The 24,973-nt window shown below is 45.0% G+C and overlaps 1 protein-coding gene across 2 annotated transcripts; it reads right to left on the minus strand.

Annotated features, from left to right (window-relative positions):
* Nucleotides 1–617: 617 nt before the first annotated feature.
* On the minus strand, nt 618–24,068 carry SCAMP4 (secretory carrier membrane protein 4). 2 transcript variants are annotated; one of them, XM_029613939.1, is made up of 7 exons: nt 23,940–24,068; nt 22,099–22,145; nt 17,233–17,361; nt 6,469–6,625; nt 5,458–5,559; nt 4,501–4,618; nt 618–3,697 (listed from the first exon to the last, which is right to left on the minus strand). In XM_029613939.1, exons 2-7 carry the CDS (start codon nt 22,103–22,105, stop codon nt 3,521–3,523), a joined length of 690 nt encoding a protein of 229 aa, XP_029469799.1. In that variant the 5' UTR covers nt 22,106–22,145; nt 23,940–24,068; the 3' UTR covers nt 618–3,520. The 2 variants fall into 2 exon arrangements, with proteins under 2 accessions (XP_029469799.1, XP_029469800.1); XM_029613940.1 differs by lacking the exon at nt 23,940–24,068 and adding an exon at nt 23,799–23,936.
* Nucleotides 24,069–24,973: the final 905 nt, after the last annotated feature.

Raw genomic sequence — 24,973 nt, forward strand, 5'->3', positions numbered from 1 at the left:
AGCAATCTTCCCATTGAGTCAATGCCCAAATTCAAAAGCACTCTTCCCTCTGAGCCAGTAGTAATCCAGAGAACCAGCCTAGTGATAGGAGGCAGTCTGCTCTCTGAGCCAATCCCCAATCGTAAGTGCCACTGTTAGGTTACGATACAAAAAAAACCCAAAAAACATCCACTGGACACAAAATCTAATGACACCTTTCAAAACATGTTACCCCTTGCATTATCTTAAATTCTAACATAAGTTGCCTAAATAATTATCAAATTAAATGAAGGCAAAACTGTCCCCTCCTTTCAGATGTACATAAAGCAGATTAAAAGTTGCACTACATTTCATTAAAAAAAAACAAACTATCACACTAAGTATTAACAATAAGGAGTTGAGTTGGACAATATGTATCAATGGGAAAAGTATTCTGTGTTTATACAGGTTTTCCTCTAATGTATTTTTTTCCATCTGCCCTGGGTGGTAAGCTGCCACAGAACCGTTTTACTGGTAGTTAAACATAAGGCATTAGATCAAAATATTTATTGACTGCATCAGCAAAGCAAAACATTGTGTATTCTTACAATTAAACTAAAAAGTCAGAAATTTACATGTCAGTACAATTGAGTAAACAATGCAGATTCAGCAAAGCATTTAACGTGAATCCATTTTGGTCTTGTCTGACAATGATTTTTTTTTTTTTCTAGTACATAATTATGCGACAGGTTTCAGTTCATATAATGAACATTTAGGCACATACAAATGGCTAGTAAAACAGAGAATCCCCCATGGAGACTTAACAGAAAGGCTCATTTCGGTTAGCACTAAATTACTTCGGCATTCTGTTTTGCATCTAGAAAAGAAAAGCACTAATGCCTATAAACTGCACCATCTGACTACAATATTGGTTTCCATCCAGCAAAATTTAGAAATGTGTTTAAAAAAAAAAAAAAAAAAAAGTCTCATGCATTGAGAGAGCTAAATTCTTCTCCACCCCACAAGCTGCTCCAGTATCTTGTGCAATACAAGAAATATGGCTTGAGCGGAATCTCTCCCAACACCCCTCCAACTACCCGCCTTAGAAAGGCTGCACAATCAAAGCCGCTTTCACTAAGATCAGCACGGGCTTTGCAGCTTTTCACAAACCCGCACTTTTCTATTTCTGTGGCTTTGTCTACAGAATATATTAGGTAGAAAACCAGAGTAAACTTTTTAATGTTTATATATTTGACAGAAAGGTTAAGACATCACCCAGTTTGTTCTGCTTGTATGAACTTCTGATGTATGCCCGATATTCTCAGTCTCATCTAAAGCATGTTTGGTGGCATATGTGAAATGAGTTGGTAGATTCCAGTGGACACAAATGCTCCCATTACAAATGGCACTGATTGGCACCTTAGTTGGCACAGTCTGTTGAGGGGCCCGCAATTGAAGGGTCATAGGAGACCCAACCACCTGACGCCTTTTGGGTGGTCCTGTCCAGAAGCAGTGCATGCTGGGAGACTTGCACCTGCACCTATCATGTGGCTTTACTTTCCAGTCCAGTCACTGGCATATTCCTTAAGTGCTATGTTAATTTAAAGTCAAGCAAAACATTAAAAAAAACCAAACAAACAAACAAAAAACCAAAACAAAACTGAAATAAGCCCTGCCCCAAGGCTACATTTAGGGCCCAAAACTGAAATCTGGCCATGCAAGTAACTTAGCCGGATATGACTTATCCGGCTAAGTTACAAGGGATATTCAGCGACATGACTATGCCGTTGAATATCGCATTCAACCCCTACTTAGCCAGATAACTTAGCTGGATATAAGTTAAGTCTGCTAATTGGCAGGTATACGTTACCTGCATAACTTATCCGGCTAAGGCTAAATATTGCTACTTAGCTAGATAAGTTATCCAGCTAAGCAGCGTCACCCAGATCCGCCCACTTTCAAGTCAGCTAAGAAATAAGTCAGCTTCTCCGGCTATCTAGTGGCTGCTTTCAATATTGGGCCCTAAATGTCTTCAAAAAGGTTTGTTTTGTAGGTACTGTAATAGGAAAGAGTCTCGTTCTAGACTCGAGGCATATTGCATACTGATAACTAATATCATTCCTTGCCCCTCTTTTATGATTTATTTTTTTTTTAATAATGTTTTTCCCAGGGCAGTGTGAGTTGATGGTGACTTACAAAAGGGGTAAGGGTAGTCAGGAGAAGAAACTCCTTTCCACCCCAGTCTGGCTACAGCTCGACCCGTGGAGGCCTTAACTTTGATTACTAAATGGCCTGGGAAAAAAAAAATAATAATAAACCTACGGATGATTAGATTTACAACATTTATAGTATTAAAAACAAACAAAAAATAAAGCCTGCAGTTATGGAGTCTTTTTTTTTTTGCATTGGGTCTCATGCTCTCGTCAGCGTGGAAGCCAAGTGAGAAACGGTTAAAAGTCTTTAGCTGAAGCAACATCAGTTACCCTGAATGCTACGGCGGGCTCTTTTCAGTTTAATGCACCCGGCATGCCGTTTCTGCAACAACTGAGCCCAGGACAACGTCCTAAAGACTCTTCGAACGGTTCCTGCCATGAAGTGGGGGCGAGGGGAGGGAGAGACGGGATCAAAGCAACCCGGGACATAGCTTGCTTCAGCAGAGAGCGCCAAGGTGAATGTAAGCAAAGATAATATGGAAAAGGGGAGGGTATTTGAAATTGGAAATGTGTTTTACTTCTGCATTACTGATACCTTCTCGCCCCCATTCCTTGTCCAATGCGACCATATGAATTATTTTCCCCACAATGCTGCGGCCATTGAGAGCACAATATATATGGCTGGGATATTTAGACACAGAGTCCATGTTACAAGAACACACTCCCCCTCCGTGTCGCTGAAATAATTTACTATCAATCTGAACTGGCTCTGTCTCTTGTGGCAAGCGTAATGCAATTCAATCAAAAGGTCACTATTTTTTCTCCTCATTGGAAAATAAAAATTATCCAAACCCCTAATTCCTGTCCCCTGAAAGCTGTTACTATAGCATTTGGAAAGAAAACACTATTAAACGAAGGAGGGAAACCCCTTATTAACAAAAGGAGAAAGAAATGGAGTTTATCATCTAAACAAAATGGCTCATGTGTCAGTTTGTCCATTGGCCTCCATCTTGTATGGCGGCGTGTGGCGAGGAGAACGTCCAAAAGATGAAACAGGAAAGAAAAACAAGGTTTCAGCTGGCAGATTTGTCCCCTGTCACAAACATGCTGGCTTGCTGCTTCTTAGTGTGGCAGTAGTGTCATCCTCTGAGGTGAGCCAAAAAAAAAGATAGGTACTTACCTACTTAGGTATTTACATTAATATTTCACATTACCTTATTGAACCATTAGCCTTGGGAAACGCCCTGAGTATCAAACCTCCCATGCTTGTAAAATACATATAATAAAAAAAGGAAAAAAAAAAAAGTGTGTGTACACATGGGCAGGGGTGAGAGAGGAATCAGGTTTGAGAATGGATGTAAATTTACAGAGGTCAGCTTGAACCAACACTTTTGCCATGGAAGCCATCTTCAAGGCCACTGGTTTGCTGTGGGATAGTTGGGCACGGTGGGATATTCGGGCAGAGAGTTGCCGGTAAAGTTACTGTACTGGGCTTCCCTGCTGGGGGGGTTCTTCCAGGAGCCGCTGCTCCATTCCTCCTGTGCTTTCTGGAAGCTGCCGCCAGCCCCCCGGTACAGTCTATGAACCTGATGGGAGAGAGAGAGACGGGGGAGGGGCTTTTCAACACTCCAGTTCATTTCTCAAAAGAAAACTTCCTGCAAGCAGGTTCTTCTTCTGCCAGTCCTACCGTCTCGGCTGTTTGTTAAGAAATGGGTGCTAAACCCCCACGGAGATCCACAGCCCCCCCATCCAACCATCCCATCCCGCTTATCAGTCATTCAGTTTGGAAACTTCCGTGTTCAATGTTCTTTAAACTGTTAATGCTGAAGCCAACTATATGGCTTCATTTTCAATGTTTTCCAGCCCTCTTCAGTCTATTTTAAAGGCTTTCCAGAGCCTGTGGGTAACAAGGACCATGAAAATGTAAAAGCATAATTCAGATCCTCTAGGCAGAGAGAAGAAAGGATTCAGCACTCAGTGAGGCACCCCAGAGGGTCAAAGTGTTCCTAACAGGGACTTTTGGGATTGAAGTTACCACCTTGTGTCTCCAAGCCAGGCACCCTCCCCACTCAGCTAAAGTGGCTTTTGAAACGGTCTAGCCATTTTGTTCCTTGCTCGTCTGATCTCTCACGTGGCATGGTTTGTATTGTCATCTGCTCAATGTGTTTTTATTTTACATTTTATCTCGAGTTTATGTACGTTTTGTTGTACCCCACCCTGAACTATGGAAGGGCGGGCAATAAATATTTTAAATAAAGGAGCAGCTGCTCTGGCTGAGCTAGCGGGCCATCCCCATGTGTTTGAGCCTAGTTGTCCATCTCTCGTCCTTCATCCTGCCCAACTGTCACAAAGACACAGAAATAAAAGGGGGATGGGGGAGGGCACCTACCCTTACGAGAGCGAGGCACATCATAAGCGCAGAAACCGTGAACATCACGGCGGGGAACAACATGACCACAGCAGCGCCGACATTTGTACTGAAGAAGGTGACAGCCAAAATCCATCCGCTGAAAAAGGAAGGAAGAGCAGGCGAATCAGTTTAAGACAGGGTAGAGGGGAGGTTTACGCACTGTGTCAGGACAGGGGCGCTGCTGGCCAGTGGGGGGTGTGTTTCACAAACCCAGGACCCTTCTTCAGGCACTCCCCTTTATTAATAAAAAAATCATCATCTTCATCCCTTATCAACCGAACTTGCACTGATAAAAGGCTGGGATTGTATTCCCCTGCATTCTCAGGGGCGATTACAAACCACGTCGCTCCCACAAGCTGTGATCGGATTGGTTTCTGCAGTGAAATCAATATAGCAAATGGTCCAAAAAAAAAAATGTTCTGGTAACTTGGAATTACAGTCCCTATTGTTAATTTGTTTGTCTTTAGTTTTATTTTTTATGGACCATTTACATAAATCTCTCGCAACACACCTGCACTATGGGTTAGTACTGTAGTATGTTTGCTGGTCGTTCCACATCCTTTTGTGGCTTTACGCAGTGAAATGTCATTCATGTTGTCACAGCAGCATGCACCAATCAGATTCAGAGCGCATGTGACGTAATCTACGCCGCTCCTGCAGCTCCAAGAGGTTTTAAAGACACGATTCAACCATAAGATGCTGCACTGTCACAGGATGAGTGTCACTGCTTGTGCGATACTGTTTTGAAACGTTACACAGTACAAAGAGGGAATAGTGTATTTAGGTGAAAAGATCCCCCCTGGTTACATGTTCAGGCATATTGCACACTACACTACGTGAGCCATTTGTAGGATAAAATGTCTCCTGGTGGGGGGAGAGAGAGAGAGGTTACCATAGTGAAATAAAGACGGGATAATCACCAAGGCTTCTGCTTACCATGCTCCCCATCCAGAGAACCCAATTGCTTGTATAACAGCCAGAATAAACTGAGCTCCCATGATGAAAAAAAAGGCCATAAAATTGAAGGAGCTGTCCGATCTGAAACACAAGGGGAAGAGATTACATGCCCTGTACCCTGCCATAATCTTCAGGCTGCAAGTGATTTCACTCCTCAAACTGCAGGTGAATACATGATTCAGAGCTGAGCAGAGCCCAGGGAGGAAGGCTACTGGGTAGCTTCATCACCACATCGCTCAGTCTATGAAAATGTGTATTATAGCTTGTGGGCAGGGCACCCTATAGACATCCGAGAGTAGGATCTGCAGCCGGGGGCAGCATCAAGGCTGCGCCCAGCTTATTTGCCGGTGGCTTAGGGGATATTCTGCTGTCAATCATGCTCGAGGAGGATTACCTTTCTAGAGGGAGAAAAGAAATAATTACATAAAAGCCAGTGGGATAAGCTCACACTTAACACCAGCAGAAGGTGAGGGAGAAAAGAAAAACCATACACCACGAGCTAGCCCAACGGTTCAGTGGCAGGGCTCTGTGCTCCTGGGGGCCAGCCGGGGTTACAGAGGCAGTATTCACATCTCCCCTCTCCCACCCCCCCACCCCCATCAGAAAGGGGGCAATCTCCTTCACTGCACAATACTAACAAACAGTGGGCAGGCTCAGGATGCATGGGCACCAGTTTCCACAGGGACCAATAGTCTGCAACCCCTGGCCAAGGACTTTGGCTGTGATAGCTGGGATAGGCAGATTAAAGACCCCCCAGGTCATTGCAAGTGTTCATGGCAGCGTGGCCCCCAACAGAGGCTGATTTCAACTGTGCTGGAAAGTACCTCCCCCCCCCAAAAAAAAAATAAATGTTAAACCCAAGAAAATTACCAGAGCCACGCACTGTAAGCAGACATCAGGGTGCTAAACTGGAAACGCCCCTTATGCCTGAATTTTCCTCTAATGCCCTTCTTCGGGCACACAGCGAGAGCAACTCGGCGCATTACCTACCGGAAAGCTTTGTAAGCAGGTCGGAACCAGCAGATGTAGCCACAGGGACTGAACAGAAACAGCCAGAGGATGGCTAACCCAAAATTGACACCAGAGCCTCCGCCAATCCACCAAGCAAGGCAGGCAATCAGGTTCACACACAGCGTAATGCAGTAAACTACAAATGGGGAGAAAAAGTAACACGGAAGAGAAGATCAGAGACGAGGAATTTTACAGGGAGAGTGGCAAAACTCAACTCTGGCTTGTCCAGGTACTGAGTCACTCAGAGTTTACCATTTAGTGTTGCTTCTTCTTTAACATTCAGCAATGGCACCTCAAAATGTCCGTAGAAATAGTTTCATCGTCATGCATTGCACAATCTATTAACAACTGTTTGACGTCTCTAGGAGGAGGAGAGTCCGTGCTGAAAACCTCTCCGCCCTTGAGGCTGCTCCAGAAGACCAACTGCCCCAATGAAACCACAACTCTGGCTCTGCTAAGGGTCACAGAAGCAGGTCCTAGTACTAATCCTGAAGGAATATGGATCCTTTGCAGGTTCTGAAACCTTTGTACTGGGCCAATATGAGATCAAAAGATGTGCCTAAGACTGCCCAGATCCCTTCTTAAAAGGACCAGCGAGTCCACTGGCCCAAATGAGCCACAGGGAAACAGCAGTTGCTCCAGGCAAGATGAACAGTATAAAAAAAAATAATAAAAAAAAGGGTGTTTTATTTATATTCTTCTTTTCAGGCACTTCAAAGCAGGTCACTTTCAGATACTGTAGGACTTTGTTCTAGCTAGCTAAGTCTTTAAAATTTGGCTGGACTGAATGGCTAAATTTAGCCAGTAAGCAGTGCTGAGCATCTTTGCCTGGATATTCAGTGGCACTTAGGTAAGTCTAGGGCACAGGTGGCAAACTCCGGTCCTCGAGGGCCACAAACAGGCCAGGTTTTCAGGATATCCACAACGAATATGCATGAGATTAGATATGCATGCTCTGCCTCCAATGTACGCAAAACTCTCCTGCATATGCACTGTGGATATCCTGAAAACCTGGCCTGTTTGTGGCCCTCGAGGACTGGAGTTCACTACCCCTGGTCTAGGGGGCTCTGGGAGAAATCAGATTGAAGGCACAGAGAAGCAGGTTTCAAAATCCCTCGACTTGCAACCATTTTAAAGGCATCCTGGCAAAGAAAAGAAAATCACTTTCACCTCATGGTTCAAATCCCTTTAAGAGGATTGAAGGAGGATTCCAATTTTTCAGTTTGATCCCTTGTTCAAAACAACTGAAGATCACCAGCGGAACCAAGGGACGGAGGAGAAATTGGGGGGCTGAGAGGTGGTGGTGCTGGGACATGGGGGATTTGCGTTTTTAAGAATCAGAAAGTAACGTTTAGCAGTCATTGTTCAGTTTTTAGATTTTAAGATCCAATTTAGACAGCATTGGGGGTTCAAGTTCTAAGCAGGGGAGTTTTTGACAAAAGTTTTTGTTTTTCAGTCTTCAAATAATGTACATCTGTTAGGCCAGTATTTAAAAAACAAAAAAAATCTCTCAATTCCATTATTACTGCCAACTACAGATCTATTTCTTCTTTATCATTTCTAGCTAAATGTATTGAAAGTGCAGTGCTAAAACAACTGACTGATAATCTTAATGATCGTGTTCTGCTTGATCATTACCAGTTTGGTTTCCGGAAGTATAAACAGAGGTGTTGCACTTAACTCTTGATGCTATTCAGAGAGGTTTTGATCAAAGTAATCAGTATATTTTGATCACTTTCAATATTTCTGCAGCTTCTGATACCCTAAACCATAAAATCTTTATAGCTGGCTTGGAAGGTCTTGGGATATCAGGTATTGTATTGTCCTGGTTTACCTCTTATTTGGAGGAAAGGAGGTTTCAGGTTCGACAAGACTCCAAAGAATTCAAGTGGATTGAGATGAATATATAGAAACATGATGGTCAAAAAAAGACCTTCTAGTCTACCCATCTGTTCAATTTATGTAGCCCTTAAAATTCCCATCACTCCCTCAGAAATCCCCTGTGTTTATCCCATGTTTTCCTGAATTCAGATAATTTCATCTCCACCACCTCCACTGGGAGGCCGTTCCACGCATCCACCACCCTCTCTGTAAAGAAATATTTCCTAAGAATACTCCTGAGTCTACCCCCTTTCAACCTCATCTCAAGACTCCTCGTTCTAGAGCCTCCTTTCCATTGAAAAAGGCTCAGCTCCCTTGCATGGAAACCTTTGAGATATTTGAATGTCTATTATATCTCCCCATCTCATCTTTCCTCTAAGGTGTACATGCCCAACAGGATTCAGCATTATTCAACATCTATTTGGCTCCCGTGTGTAAGATCTTACCCAGTCTTGGTGATGGATATCGTATTTATGCTGATGATATCTAATTATTTGCACCAAGAAAAGACACCTGGTTTATAATACATTGATTTTTGTCTATTGTTACTTAAAGGAAGTAGACAAATGGATGTTATCACATTCTCAGTAGATTTCCTAAGGCGAATCTCCCCATGGAAATTATGAGGGACCTGAAATTCAAATAGCATGCCAAATAAAGAACCTTAGTGGGATCTCAAACTGATTTGTCATTTTGTTGCCAGGTGAAGAATGTTGCCAAGTGAGAAATTACTACTTACCTGATAATTTCCTTTTCTTTATAACAGTCAGATGAATCCAGAACAAGCGGGTTATGCACCTCTACCAGTAGATGGAGACGGAGCAAACTGACAACACAGTATCTACATCCCTGCAGTGACATCAGCCTGCCAGTATTTTCTTAAAAAGCAACTGTGGACAGACTAGCTAAAAAAAACTTGATTAAAATCAGATAACTATTTCAATACTCCGCCAACAGGCAACACTGAGCTCAGACAAAAATGTAATTACACTAGTCTAGGGAATGGAGTAATACTTACTACTAATCCCTGTAACACGTAAGCACACAGGAGGATCAATACGTAATCATTCGGCAGCTGAGGGAAGGATGCTAGATTCATCGGACTGTCCTAAAGGAAATGAAATTATCAGGTAAGTAGTAATTTCTCATTTCTTTGTGTCCAGTCAGATGAATCCAGAACAAGTGGGATGTACCCAAGCTACACTCCAATGGGGGGGGGGGAGGCTGCCCACGGACCAGTAAAAACCGCACGTGCAAAGGCTGCATCCTCCCGGGCCTGAACATCCAGATGATAATACCTGGAAAAGGTGTGTAAGGAAGACCAAGTCGCAGATCGGCAAATGTCGACAGGAGTCAAACTAACTTCTGCCCACGGCACTGGCTGCGCTCTAGTAGAATGAGCCCTAACCTGACTAGGTAATGGCTTTCCAACATCAACATATGCAGCTGTGACTACCTCCTTAATCCAGTGAGCTATTGTAGCCCACGAGGCTGGCTCTCCCTGTCTAGTACCACCATGAAGGACAAACAGGTGATCCAACTTCTGCAAAGGCTTAGTAACCTCCAGATACCTGACAATATGTCTCTTGACATAAAAGGGTCGCAACAGACTAAATTCCTCTACTTCTTTCTCTTCGGTAGAAAAGAAGAAACAGTATGCAGCTGTACTGCCTCTGGAGTCACCTGGAGAAATGGATCCCGGCAAGACAAGACCTGAAGTTCGGAAACCCTACACGCAGAACAAATTCCCACAAGGAAAACAGTTTTCAAGGTCAGCAACCACAAGGATAGAGTACTTAGTGGTCTAAACGTAAGGCCTGCCAAAAACTCCAAACCAAAATTAAGACGCCATAGGGGCACCGGAATCCGCAAAGGAGGATGAAGAGGTTTCACTCCTTTCAGAAAACGGATCACATCAGGATGAGCCAACAAGGATCCACCATTGACCTGACCCCTGAAACAGGTGAGAGACACTACTTGTACCTCAAAGGAATTAAGAGCCAAGTCTTTATTCAAGCCATCCTGCAAAAATTCCAAAATGAGCGGAATCTTGACCAAGGAAGGAAGAGTACCTCGATCCTCACACCAGGCCCCAATTACTCTCCAAACCCACACATAGGCCAAGGAAGTAGAGAACTTTCTAGCTCTTAGCAAGGTGGAAATCACTGCCGCGGAGTATCCATGTTTCAGCGAGTCCTTTCAAGGGCCATACTGTAAGACAAAACAGAGTTGGATCTTCGTGAAGAATAGGTCCCTGCTGCAACAGGTTCCTGTGCACTGGAAGTCGAAGAGGCAAATCCACCAAGAGCCTCCGCAGATATGCATACCATGGGCTCCTGGGCCAATCTGGAGCGACCAAGAGCACCATCCCTCTGTGGCATTCGATCCTTCAAATCAATCTGCCCAACATAGGCCATGGAGGAAAGGCATACAGCAACTTGTCTTCAGGCCACTCCTGCACTAGGGCATCGATCCCCAATGACTTCAGATCTGTGGCTGAAGAATCGTGAAACTTTTGCACTGCGCAAAGTCGCCAACAGGTCTAGGAACGGGAGACCCCCCCCCCCCCCCCCAGCATCTTGAATCAGCTGAAACGCTTCATCTGACAATGCCCATTGTCCTGGGTCCAGACTCTCCCTGCTGAGAAAGTCGGCTCTTACGTTTACTTTGTCTGCAATGTGCAAGGCTGCGATCATCTGGAGATTTACCTCTGCCCATTCCATAAGTTGATCTATTCCCTGCAGCACGTTGGCTCTTGGTACCTCTCTGCCAATTGATGTCTGCCACAGTCGTTGCATTGTCCGACTGTAAACATGCCACATGCCAATCGGACTGCCCAGGCTTTCAGCTGATTGATGTTCCGGAGAGACTCTTCTGCATTCCAGTGCCTTTACACTATCAAGTTCCTAACAGTGAGCTCCCCATCCCCGAAGACTCGCATCTGTCGTCAGCACCAGCCAGTCTGGTGGGGATAGGGAAACTCCTTTCCATAGTTGATCCACCTGCAGCCACCACTGCAGTTGGGAGGAGACCTCCATCAGCAGGTGGAGCCGAATTGAATAGTCCTGGGACTACGGATTCCACTGAGAAAGCAGTGAGTGCTGACGAGGACAGTTATGCGCCCTTGCCCACGGTACCACTTCCAGGGTCACCACCATTAAGCCAAGGACCTGCAGGTAAGACCATATGGTCAGGCGCAGAGAGTTCATCAACAGATGGAGTTGAGCTAGCAAATTCTGAATTCGAGTTTCCGGCAGGAACACCTTGCCCTGCTTCATGTTGAACCGAACCCCCAGGTATTCCAGTAACTGAGTAGGCTGAAGAATGCTCTTGGCAAGTTCACTACCCAGCCAAACTCCTACAACAGGGAAATCATCTTGAGAGTATTCAGGCGGCTCTATTCCAGCAACTTGGCACAAATCAGCCAGTTGTCCAAATACAGGTTTACTAGGATTCCATCCTTTCTCAGCTCTGCCGCAACTACCACCATTACCTTGGAAAAGGTTCTGGGAGCGTTGGTCAAACCAAAGGGCAGCACCCGAAACTGAAAGTGGCGTCCCAGAACTGCGAACCGCAGGAAGCATTGATCTTCTAGTTGGATGGGAATGTAGAGATGCGCCTCGGACAGATCCAGAGAGGTCAGAAATTCCCCCAACTGCACGGCCATTATCACCAAGTGCAATGCTTCCATGCGAAAATGCTTCATTTGCAGATAATAGTTGACGCCCGTGAGGTCCAGAATAGAATGGAAAGAGCCCTCCTTCTTTGGCACAACAAAACAAATTGAATATCGCCCTGTATTTTCTTGAGATGTGGGCACTGGGACCACAGCCCCTCAGCCTGAGGAACCTTGCCAATGTGACCTCCACTGCCTGCTTCTGCTGTGGGGAGTGGCAGGGAGACTCCATGAACTCGTCCTGAGGAACACTGCGAAACTCCATCGCATATCCTTCTCGTATCACCTCCAGGACCAACTGATCTGATGTGATTTCGACCCATCTCTGATAAAAGAGAGAGAGAGATGTCCCCCTATCTCCTGTTCCCAGGGATGGGTTGGCAAACCTTCAATGGGAGGCCCGGGATGATCCATTACCTGAGCCTGCACCTCTTTTGGGTTGTCTGGGATGAAAGGACCGAGACCTACCAAAGGGCTGAGTCCTCTGAAAGGTCACTCCTCTATAGGGTTGAAAACATTTTGATCCTCTAGCACGACCTCTCATTGTTAAAAGAATGCTGGGCCGGCTTCTTATCTTCCGGCAAATGATGAACTGGAGATTCGCCCCACTTACTAGCCAGTTTCTCCAACTCGCTGCCAAACAAAAAAAGCGAGCCGTTAAAGGGCAATTTGGTAAGGTGAGCCTTGAAGATTGCACTGGTCAACCACTTCCTCAACCATAACTAACACCTAGCTGCTACTATTGAAGCCACCACTCTGGCTGAAGTGCAGACCAAATCATAGCCCACATCGACCAAGAAGGCAGCGGATGGTTCCATAACCACCCTGGAGCTTACCCCAAAGTCTTCAACCTCCTGGGAGAGAAGCAAACAAGAGAAAGCCACCAAGGAACAACAAGAAGCGAATTGCAAGGTCATTTCCACTGCTTCAAATGCTTGCTTAAGGATAGTCTCAAACTTTTTATCATGAATATCCTTCAAGGCTGCTCCTTCCACGGAAATAGTGGTGCACTTGAAGATTGCACACACAAGTGCATCTACTTTCAGAAAACGTAAGCGCTCTCTTACCACTGGATCCAGAGGGTACAGGCCTTCCAAAACCCAACCTCATTTGAAACAGCCTCCATCACAGGGAAAAAACAAGAGGCTTTGTGCAAGGAAACCAAAATCAGATTTCTCTTTGGCTCAGAAACTGAATCTACCCCAGGGACTCCAAGCATTGTCAAGGTCTGGGAAATCAGAGCTGGCAGTTCATCCCTATGAAAGAACCGTAACATAGTTCTATACAGTTCTAACCTGAGGGGGGGGGGGGGGGGGAAAGGTCACCATCCTCAAGACAGGCTGGATCGGAGTCATCATCTGTGCCATCCGGATCTCTACCCTGAGGACCTGCTGCTGCTCAAGGAATACTCTGGCACGTAACAGAAAGTCCAGGCAAGGTTTCCACTTGTGCCTCTGCTCTAGGAACAATGACAAGAGCTAAGGACTGCTCTTGAAGAAAGGACTGCTCTTGAAGAAAAGGTTGCAACCCCTGGAAAAATTCTACCCAGCAAAAAGTAGAAGCATCCAGACCGAGATATATCTGAGAAGTACTCACTGAGCTACCTTCCCCTGCTGAGGAACCAGTTAGGGGAGATCCAAAATCAGGCGCCCCACCTGAGCAGTCTTTACCAAGACCACATCCGGTTGCAAAGAACCAGGCTTAGTGAAATCAGAGAAAGACAATTCTCCCTGAGCCTCCAAACAGCACTAGTACAAATTAGCGGCACTTCTGGCTGAGACGTCCAAACATGACAAGCAGTGCAAAGAGAAAGACATTAGGCTTCTTAGGTACAGGCGCCATTATGGCCGACAGAGTGCTGAGCGGTGGCCGGATGTTATGAGCACCGGCCGCGGCAAACCGCAACCGGGGACTGACCACTTACCCGGACGGCAGGGCCAGGCACAGGACGTAAGGGCCGGCATCAACAGCCGCGTCGGCGGCAGGGCTCCTGCCCTGCAAGATGGCTGCGGCATCTCCGCGGAGCAGCCTAGGCCATGCCCCCTGAAGATTTCTAAGGCCGCGCGGGCAGCAAGAGCCCGGCCTTAAAGGAACCCCTACAGGAAGTAGGGGGTTCCTTCCTGCCTGTCTCCAGCGTCTGTCTACTACTTAAGGTAAGGTCTGAGCCTTCAGACCTTGCCCTGGCTTTGGCTCTAGTGGTGTTCCTGTTTTGGTTCCTGTATTGCTTCTCTGTTTGTGATCCCTGGACTGGCTGTCTTTCCTGCTTGGCTCCTGACCCGCGGACTGGCTCTTGGATTCTTCTGGCTCTCATCCCTCGGACTGGCTTTGGATTCTTCTGGCTCTCAACCCTCGGACTGGCTTTGGATTCTTCTGGCGCTCGACCCTGGGACTGGCTGCGGATTCTTCTGGCGCTCGACCCTGGGACTGGCTGCGGATTCTTCTGGCTCTCGACCCCTGGACTGGTTGCGGAAGACGCTGGCTCTTGATCCTTGCCCGGCGGTGGTATACGTTGGTTCTGGCTTTCCAGACCGTCTCCGTTTCATCTTCTGCTTTTCATGACCTGCTGGAGGCGCCAGCTTCTGCTTTTCACGACCTGCTGGAGGCGCTAGCTATCTGGATTAAACGACCCGCAGGAGGCGCCTGCATCCGGATTATCTTCAATTACCTCCAGCAACCTTCGGATTAGCCTCGCCCACCGACGAGAGGACCTCACCCCCTCGTCGGACCAAGGGTCCACAATCCAGGTCAGAACACCGGAGGCATAGCTGTTTTATTTTATTTATTTTTTATTTAGCATGCTCAACCTAGGCACCCAAAAATTATGCATCCAAAACTTAGGAGCACACAACTAGGGCCTACCTAGGTGCCCAAAAATTAAGCGCTCAAAAAAAAAATTAAGTGTACAGTAACACTTGTGCGCAGAGGTAAGCGTGCGTCCACTACAGCGTCACTTAACTGGGTGCGCAACCTGGACGCCCAGCTAGTTGCACATGCTGGACCGACGATCCTGTAGAGGGTAGCCTCAGAAAGCGTGCAAAATGTCGTTGTAGCCTACCACGTGGCACGCAGCGAAAAGTCTCGGAGCAGGGCCTAGCTTAAGGAGGCTGCTCAACCCACCAGACTGCTCATGTCCCTCGATCTCCCACGGAGCGGAACGAATATCGAACCAGCACACCGAGCACAGAGACCGGAGGAAGCCTTGCTCGGCAAAAAACCTCCTCCTCAATCTCTATATAATTTTTTTTTTAACCTACTGGAACTCAGCCTTACCTTCTGAGTACAGAGATGGTCTCGCCACTCAAGAAGCTAAATCCACACCAGTTGAAAAATCAGCTAACGGACCAAGGCACTTATCTGAGGGACCACAGAAATCACCTCAGAATTGTCATCTGTGGGAGGGATCATTTGGTATCACTGCAGAAGAGCGGGGCAAATTTCCTTTATTCTCCTTTTCTTTAGAATGAAGCAATCCCCAGTGGGGAGATGCACATCCACCATCTGCTGGAGGAGGAGAAAATCGGCAGGCTGTCATTGCAGGGGTTCTGTACTGTGACGTCAGTTTGCTCCATCTCCATCTGCTGGTAGAGGTGCATAACCCACTTGTTCTGGCTTCATCTGCCTGGACACTAAGAAAATATCTTTTTATAAGCTGTATTTATGGCGGCATCTAAAGCCTTGTCACCTTCTGATTTTCGTATTGTGCTGCAGACGCTTGTGTTAGCAGGGTTTGATTACTGTAACTCAGTTTATGTGGGGATCCTTAAGTCTACTATCAGAGCCCTGCAGCTTGACCAGAGCGCAGCTACCCACGTCCTAATTGGGTCGTGCTTATGTGATCATACAACGCCCATTTCGGCACCCTTGCATTGGCTCCCAATTTCTTGGAGGATAAAACTCAAGGTAGTAATGATTGTACACAGGGGTTTAAATAATCAAGCACCATTGTGTATCAGATCGGCCTTATTGATCAGCACAGGCCTACCGGATGTTCCATTAGTGAAACTGGTGCATCTAGCAGAGGCAAGAGAAGGCTCTCCCAGTGGCTGGCCCCAGTCTATGGAACACACTACCCTTGCAGTTATGCTCTCACTCATGTTCTAAGCTTTTCAAGAAGTAGTTAACACACAATTTTTTTTAAACAGGCTTTCATGAGATAGCCGTGCAGAAACGCTTCATGATTTATAGGAAAAAGTTGTCGCTATTGGTCTCATCATGGTGTAATTTTTTAATAAGTTTAATTAATTTTTATAGTCCACACAATCCAAAATACTTGGCAGATTATAAGAAACATGCATAATGATCATAATAAAATACATAAAACAATTAAAAATGAATAAAACAAGTCCAGGATTAAATAAAAAAAAAAAAAGTAAATGATTATATAAATAAAAAAAGACTAGACAACTAAAAGGAACTAATACTCACTGTTTGCAGGATGCACATTCAAGAATCAGTAATAGCTATGAGCTTTACTGTGATAATTTTAATTATGGATGTTCCTTTCATAAAACTCGCCTCAAACGAAGGAGAGTGCAAGTAATAAATATTTTAATATTTTTACATTCTAACCCTATCTATATTCTCTTCTCCCTAATAAAACAGAATCACTGCAGCAGGAATGGATGAAACTAAGACAAGGGAGGTGGCATTTACCAAATGCGCCCCATGAGTGACTGGCAAGGCTAGTACACTGTCATCTTTCCAATAACTAAAATGAGGAGAGTTTTCGGAACTCCTGCCTCCAGGCAACTTAGAATATGGGGCAATTGAAGTGAGCATAAAATCTGTGTCCAGAGCTCCAATGCTCCCCCCTTTGGGGAAGGGATTTCGGGAGGCCGGACCTTGCATTCGGAGCATCAGTGATAGTCAGATGAGGCTGATTGCAGTGGGACAGGAAGCTCTTTAATATCGCCCACGTGTCATCCATCAATGGTCCCAACTGCTTGGGACTGATGTGGAGGAGGGTGCAAAAGATAAAGAGAAATCAAGACATGATCTCATAGGCAGGGGTAACTGGACAGACTGGGCTGAGCAACTTGTATAGTAATTCAAACATCTTGTCTGTTCTTAATGTTGTTGTAATCCGTCCTAAGGCCATTCTCGGTACAAAAGCGGAATATCAAATGTCTATAAATAACAGCTCCTAATCTGCTAACAATTACTATGGTATTTCTTTTGGTACTCACAGATCCATAGATGGTAAATTCTCTTCACCAATATTCGATGTTCAATTGGAATTTCATCCTCAAAGTTCTGGTAAAAACACGGCTTCAGGGGGATGAACTTTGGAAGCGGAGGGAAGTTATTCACTGGCACTGTAAGCAAATCGGAGATCTTTAAATACACTACTAGTTTAACTTGGAAATAAAAGTCCCTCAACTTTCCATGTCAAAAGACACAATCAGAAATATCCCTGAACACTATCAGGGTCTGCAGGATATGCACAGGGCTCCCCCTCCCTAGTATGGAGCAGGACTGGGGGATGTGAATCCTCAGACTACAAGTCTGACACAGCTGCAGGCCTCTGTTAAGCGAAGGGAAAATGACTGCCTGCATGCACTCTACAATGTCATGGGTCACACAGGAGTGAGGAATGTGTTGGTATGAGTTAAGACGTAGAAACAGAGCCATCCAGTCTACCCACTCTCATTCCCAGTTTCCAGCTTTCCCCTCACTTCTTCACAGCTGGGGATCCTCTGGGCTGGTCTGGACTTCTACTACCGTTTTTGTCAAATACATCCACCATCCCTTCCAAGAAGAAATATTGACTGATGTTGCTCCTGAGTCTACCCACTTAGAGCCTCCAGTTCTAAAGCATTCCATCTACTGAAGTGGGGTTGCTTCTAGTGCCTTATTTATATCTTTGAGGTATTGAAATGTCTCTATCATGTTCCTCCCCATCTCTCCTAGAGCAGAGATGCACAAACTGGGGGAGGATGCATCCTACATAAAACCAAAGAAATCAATCAACGGGCCGAGTCCCTACTTCCACTGAGCTGCCGACTGGCTCAGATTGCTTGGGAATCCCAGATATGTAAAGGCCTTCTAGCTACAGGACCCCGACTCCCTCACAGCACCCACCATGGCCAAGATAATTCTCACTGTACTGCGACCTGGAAACTGGAAGGGGCTCCTGCTGTTAGTGCTGCACTGGCCTTCTAGGCGACAATAAGCGAGCCCAGCCTGGGAGTAGGGTGGGTGGCTGGACGTTTCTCTGCCGGCTCTGGTGAAACGCTCATGCTTTGCCTCACTACCTGGAACTGCCCCATCTCTCTATCCAGTTCCAACACTAGAGGGCTCTAATTTATGACTGACCTCATGCCTTTTCACTGATCGCTCAAGATAAAGCCCTAAAATCAACAATCAAATGTTGATAAATAGAATACGATTTCAATCACACAAAAAAATGCCCAAAAAGTTTTGTTCCAGAACCTCCAAAATAGTACAAAACACATCCAAATATTCAAGGTAACTGGTATCATTAAATCAATAATCACACTGTAGAACCACATATGCAAATTCTCATTCTTGTATATATCTATATTTGTAGGACCTCTGAGCTACATGAGTTTGTTACACCTACAGACTCCAGGTCCAAATTGCTTTAATTAATTACGAGGTCAATTTTTGAAAATTTTTTTATATAAATTTTGCAGTTTTTCTTAAAATGTTTAATAGACCCAAAACGTTGTAGGCTGTTTCACACATGTATTTCTGTCAAATCACTTAAATGTGTTCTAAAAATCCAAACAGTCTACTCATCACATCAAATAGGTATCCCAAAGGTATACTTGCAAACATCCCTAGCAAACATCTCACATCCCGACACGATCGTGTTTCGGACCGTCCTGGTCCTGCTTCAGGGGCAACGGTTCTTCTAACACAATTGTAGATCGTCCTGGTCCAGCACCGGCTCTTCCGGCAAGAATTTCGGGTCAGTAACGATGTCTTCCATCAGGTTCCATTTTCTGTCTAATTGTTGTTGTACGCGGTCCTCTCGGCCACGTTTTTTCTTGCAAAAACATGGCGGGAACATCCGGTTTAAATACCCCAAGGGGAAGTGCGGCTGCGCCGCCCATAGTCTTCTATCAGGTCGTTCTTCACAATCGTTCTTCAGAGTTATAGGCTTCTATCACGTCGTCCACAACAATAAAGCTCTACTCAGAACGAGGCAATGGCAGCAAACTTAACTAAACAACAAATTACAGAACTACCGGGAAATAAAACAGAAAGAACAAACAACAGAGTCATATTAATGAATACCAATTGATTTTATCATTGAGTCCTACGGGCTCAGCCGCACTTAAGCGATGTATCCAAAAATGTTTGCGGCGATTCAAAAAATTTTGTATATCGCCGCCCCGAGTCTGTAGTTGTGCTTGTTCTAAGATCGACCATTTAAGATCTGTAAATAAATGGCCCAATTGAGTACAATGTTGTACTAATAGTGCAGTGAGTTTGCCAGGCTTGATGCAGCTCCTGGTCTACAATTGTGTTAGAAGAACCGTTGCCCCTGAAGCAGGACCAGGATGGTCCGAAACACGATCGTGTCGGGATGTGAGATGTTTGCTAGGGATGTTTGCAAGTATACCTTTGGGATACCTATTTGATGTGATGAGTAGACTGTTTGGATTTTTAGAACACATTTAAGTGATTTGACAGAAATACATGTGTGAAACAGCCTACAACGTTTTGGGTCTATTAAACATTTTAAGAAAAACTGCAAAATTTATATAAAAAAATTTTCAAAAATTGACCTCGTAATTAATTAAAGCAATTTGGACCTGTACACTACTTAAATGAGTCTGTAGGTGTAACAAACTCATGTAGCTCAGAGGTCCTACAAATATAGATATATACAAGAATGAGAATTTGCATATGTGGTTCCACAGTGTGATTATTGATTTAATGATACCAGTTACCTTGAATATTTGGATGTGTTTTGTGATAAATAGAATACAACACAACTATAACATGAAAAATCAAATCAAAAAAGATAAATAGAATCCAATGAAATGTCATCATCCAGGAGCACAGACCAAATGTTTTCACTTAAAATGTACACCCAATGGAATAAAAAAGAACCATAACAACAAGCAAGAAGTAACACAAATGAATTAAAGACAAATAAAGCTATAAACAAATAGGTTCATTCACACACAGGGATCTCCCAACCTGGTTTACAGGGGCCTCTACAATGTGTTCCAGAAACTATTCTGCAGGTGCTTAAAGAGACATCCAAGCAGTGAGTCACGCAAGACTCCTTACTACTTATTCCCAAAAAAAGGAACCCTCAAAAATATTATAAAGCACCTGATTCGACTGCGTAGGGCAGTCTCCCCCAAACTGTGGATCAGAACCCCAAACGGGGTCATAAACTCCTCAGCTGGGGTGAAATGTGCCTCAAACAGCAGCACTCTTCAAGCAGCAGCATTAGTGGTGGAAGTCCACGTGGGGCCTGCGAGCCAGCATGCACTCGCTGGCCTAGCAGCAGTACTGCCCTTGTGTGGTTTCTGTGGTGACAGGAAGCCATGCAGCACAAGGAAAGATCGGGGCCGCCGAAGGGCCTTTAAGCTTGCGTCAGTTCTCAGGCCCCGTGCTGACTTTCATTACTAACAGCACTGCGGCTTGCAGATCACCAGCAGGCTCAGGACCAGCAACTGAAGGGAAGGGAGAGAGCTGCCTGTGCATGATGGGCTGTTCCTCTCTCCTCAACCACTAAACCCAAGAGAAAGTTATTGTCCCCGTCGACAACCTGCTCTCTTCCCACCAGCTGTCAACCGCTTTTGGCCTGGGGCCCAAATGAAAATGTTTCTGCTGACTCTGGCCAGGGAGGATATCTGGAGGAAGGGCAGTTTGAAGAGAGGGATCAGATTCAAGAGGGCTTGAAGGTTGGATCAGATGGAAAGGAATTGGCTGTGAAAGGTGAGAGGAAGGAGCAACAGAAGATCAACTGGGGGACGTAATAAGAGTTGGGGGTGGAATGGTGGATGAAAGAGGATCAGTTGGGAGTCAGAAGTGTTTGGGGTGAGAGAGGATCAGCTGGAGGGATGCGAAAAGGGCTGGAGGAGGCGAGAGAAGCTGAGGATTGTTAAGAGAGGATAGGTGGAAGGAGAGAAGGTTCTCTGGATGGGATGGAGGATGAGAGAAAGGATCAACTAGAGAAGGTAGAGATGGAGAGAGGGAATCTGCTGGAGTGTGGAGAGGGGGTCAGAGTGGAGTGACTGTCGGTGGGAGATCGCATCTCTGCTAGTTTATTTTGGTCATCCTCTGGGGTCATGTGGCTTTTCAAGTGCTAAGATGAGGTCACGCTTTCCAAAGGTTTGGTAAGTCCTGGCGTAGGGGGCTACATTTTTCTTTGCTCTATTCTTCCATTATAAGGCACTCTCCTCCCCCTTTCTCCTCCAGCCTGGTCAGTTTCTTTCCTTCAGTCTGCCACCAGCGGTCATCAACTCTCCTTGGTGGGATCCTGCCAGCATCTGCCATTGCAGCATTCCACTACCCATTCCCTGCCAGCAGATCTTCCCTCAGTCACCACGGCCTGAGTTTTAAGTGCTAGGAATTTTTCCAGCCCTACTATAAAAGTGCAATTAAGTGCAAAGCCTCGAAGGAGCAGGTTTGCCCCATCTTCCTGTGACTGTAGACACAGATCCTCAGCAGAGGCCTTTTAACAAAATATAAATGACCTTTCCTCTCTCCAGCTGGCTATAGAGTGTGAATCAACTTCAGAACCCAGCAGGAAGAAATCTACAATGTGTGTGTGATCAAACCCACAATATGGCTGCTGTAATATTAAGCTGGATCCATGGTGGCAAAAGCTGCAATTTGACTGGCTAAGGAAGGTTGTGTTTGTGATGTCACACCCAGAGAAAGCAACACGATGGCATTACAACCTAAAAATGGCCACTACATTAATAGGACGCAATGTCCCATTGGTGCAGTTTCTCCAATGGGACATTGTTGAAATAACTGCATTCAGCAACCTCTTTATACCCCTGGTGACACTATAAAGTCAGAAATGTTATTCCAAAGATTTTTACTGTCTGCATTACCTGCCATGTCCGGTCTGGATGTTTCCTCTAGTCACGCAGAAACACAACTGTGAGGCAGATAGAAAGAGCAGGTCAGAGAGTGCCCATAAAACTGAACAGGAAGGTACAGGTTATTATTACTGTATTCTTGTAGAACATCTGCGGTATGCTTGCTCTACAGAAGGCAAACACAGCCAGTCACCATCAAGGTACCACAGAAGACAGAGTTCACTGCCACAATAAAACTACTCACAAAAAGAATGCTGGTGCACTATGGTTTTAGAACTTAAAATCCAAAATATTGTACTTTAAGATCTGGTTGGTAAGAAAGCATGGTAGATTCTGTCCCAAAACAAACAGATTGTATCATATACAGTCTTCCGCTTTCGGATTGTCAACTGCATTTTTTCAAAATAGTCAAAAACTGCTGAACCAAGTGGTGACAGCCAGGAAGAGTGATCCACATGGTTGGAAACTAATGCTATGAGAAGAATATTCTTCCTCTGACACAGGAACTCACGTGTTGATGCACGGACCTTGTCAAGATTAACACTCTGATGGGCAGAACATTGTTCAGTCCTTGGGTTTGCATTTGGAAGAATGGATCTTTCATGTTTATAGTTTGCAAGTAACTAAACACTTGCTTTTCACTTTATTTGCCTGTACTTCAATCATTGTAAAACTCGAGTGTCACTGTTTTCTGGCATTCAGCATCCTGCTTCCTCTGCCTTTTTTTCTGTTTTTGCTTAACTGATGACGTTATTTCATTTCACAGTATTAGTATTTTTAATGGAACAATGAAGAATTCATTTTCCAGACTTTGTTGAAACAAGCCTATTGTTTACAAAATTAAGATCCGTACTCTTTAAAAAGATTGCACATTCATATTGAACTTTTAAATCTTAATCCCTGGTTCTTGTGATCACAGCCTTGTTGGTGTTAATCATTTTTCTTAATAAACATAAATGACATGACTTTGCAGTTTAAGTTATCTTGACAAAATTATAAACTCTGCACAGCAAGGACTGTCTCTGATGTTTATTTGTATAGTGAAACAATAGTGCTGCAAATCTATAGAAATTATTAGTAATACAATAAAAAATTCATTTTCACTTTCCACTTGCAAAAAGTTCCCTTTACAACAAAGCAGTTCAGCGAGAGACTTAAAGACTGATTAATTAACCTGGGGTGAGGTGGCAAACAGGCTGATCCAGTGTTGGTTTTGCCCCTTGGCATGCAAATAGATTTGTAGATCTGGATTTTCCCACTGAGGTCCCTAAAAACACAAGAACTACAAACCCATACATTGCTTGGGGCAAAAGCAGGACTGGCTCATCCTGCATGCTTGACCTGGGATGAGCTGGCAGCCTCATGAGACCTTCCCGCATCCTGCAGGAGAGCCTTTAACCCTCTGCATGGTATTTTGCTTTGCTTGTGCATCACAGAACGATATTTGTGGCTGAATGAGTTAATGCTTCTCATTTCGGCAGCTGGCCCTGAGGATACCCGTACTGGGGGACTCCTTATAATAAAGGATCACCTTCCAACGTTTGTTTTTTTTTTTCTGTTTGTTTGTTAGTTGTTGTACTAGCGAAAGGATCAGGTCCGCCAACCCCCAGAATCAAATCCAAATAGGAGCCGCGAAAGTCACAGAGCAGCTACTGCTAAGAATGAAACAAGCATTTATTTACTCATTCAAGCGGAAACAGTTATTCTCCTACCCGCCATGGTGTTTTTCACTGGGGGGGAGGGGCAGGAGTCCAGGTCCTGCCCAAAACGCCAGGCTCCACTATTTAAGAAGCAGCTCGCGCCCCCAACCCAAACCGCGCATCGGTTTAGAAGGAAAGAATAATCCCTCTTACCTCCCGCACACCCGCTAGCGTCTCGGCTGCTGGACTGCGCAGCTCCTCCACGAGCTCGACGCCCCGCCCCCACGCCCCGGAGCCTGCCGGGAGTTGTAGTTCCCGGCCGTAGGCCTCCTGCTGTACGAGATATCGGAGCTGCGCACCCGGGACCACGAGCCCCATCGTGCGCATGCGCTTAAGTGGCGGTGGCTCATGTGATCCGGGTACGTGCGAAGTGACATTGTATCTAGGAGGGGAGAGATGGTGCTGATGCTGGTTTTGGGAGCTCCGGCAGCATCTGCTCTGGCCTCTAGTTATTTGTTTATTATTTAATTAGAACTAGCGGCACAAATAATTGCATAAACATCTTGAATTAAACAAATAAACAAGAAAGTCGGATCAGCATAAGTTAAAAAGTTGCCAGCAGCATCATCCTATGAAATCTATGTTTAGCTGAGCCGGTCACCCGAGCAATCCAACAATTTGAACAGAATTAACCAACTTTTAAAAATGTGCATAGGAAGAGGAGATGAGGGTGAGGGGGAATGACGGTGGCAGAATCAGTGGTAATATATGTGTATGCACGTTTCAAACGTGCGCTAATTCAGTCTTTTTTTTTTTTTTTTTTGCAACTTGTCCATTATGAAGGGTTGTATATTTTCAAACCGTTTTATAAAATCGTGGTTGGCTGAAAGGATTCCTGATGACTGGGCTGCTTTTTTCCACTACGGATTTATTCAGAGGGAGAAAGGAAGCACTGTTACTCTCTTCTCTCTCTCACATGAAAGAATCTCCACCAGCTATTGGGATTTGCCTGATGCTAGGCAAGGAGACTTCCAACTTGAAACAAACCCTTGTGGTAAAGACACCAGCTGCAGGGAACAAATACTTAATCTTTACACAAATTGTCAGTGTCCCGATATTTGTTTCTGTTTCATTTGTAAGATGATTTACTTTTCGTCACAACATTTGCTGAATAATTCCTCTGGGTTCAGTAACAAAGCAGTGCTTATCCCAGACTCTTGCAATATCCAATCAGAAGACTACTGCTC

The sequence above is a fragment of the Rhinatrema bivittatum genome, chromosome 8 (genome assembly GCF_901001135.1).
Source record: "Rhinatrema bivittatum chromosome 8, aRhiBiv1.1, whole genome shotgun sequence".
NCBI lineage: Eukaryota > Metazoa > Chordata > Amphibia > Gymnophiona > Rhinatrematidae > Rhinatrema > Rhinatrema bivittatum.

Bases quoted from the DNA above. Each gene is read 5' to 3' on its own strand.
- SCAMP4 (XM_029613939.1), bottom strand. The intron at 5,560-6,468 runs GTAGGTAATGCG...CTTGTGTTTCAG, and splicing joins CCTGCTTACAAAGCTTTCCG to ATCGGACAGCTCCTTCAATT. The intron at 4,619-5,457 runs GTAAGCAGAAGC...TTCCTTTTTCAG, and splicing joins TTCTCTGGATGGGGAGCATG to CGGATGGATTTTGGCTGTCA.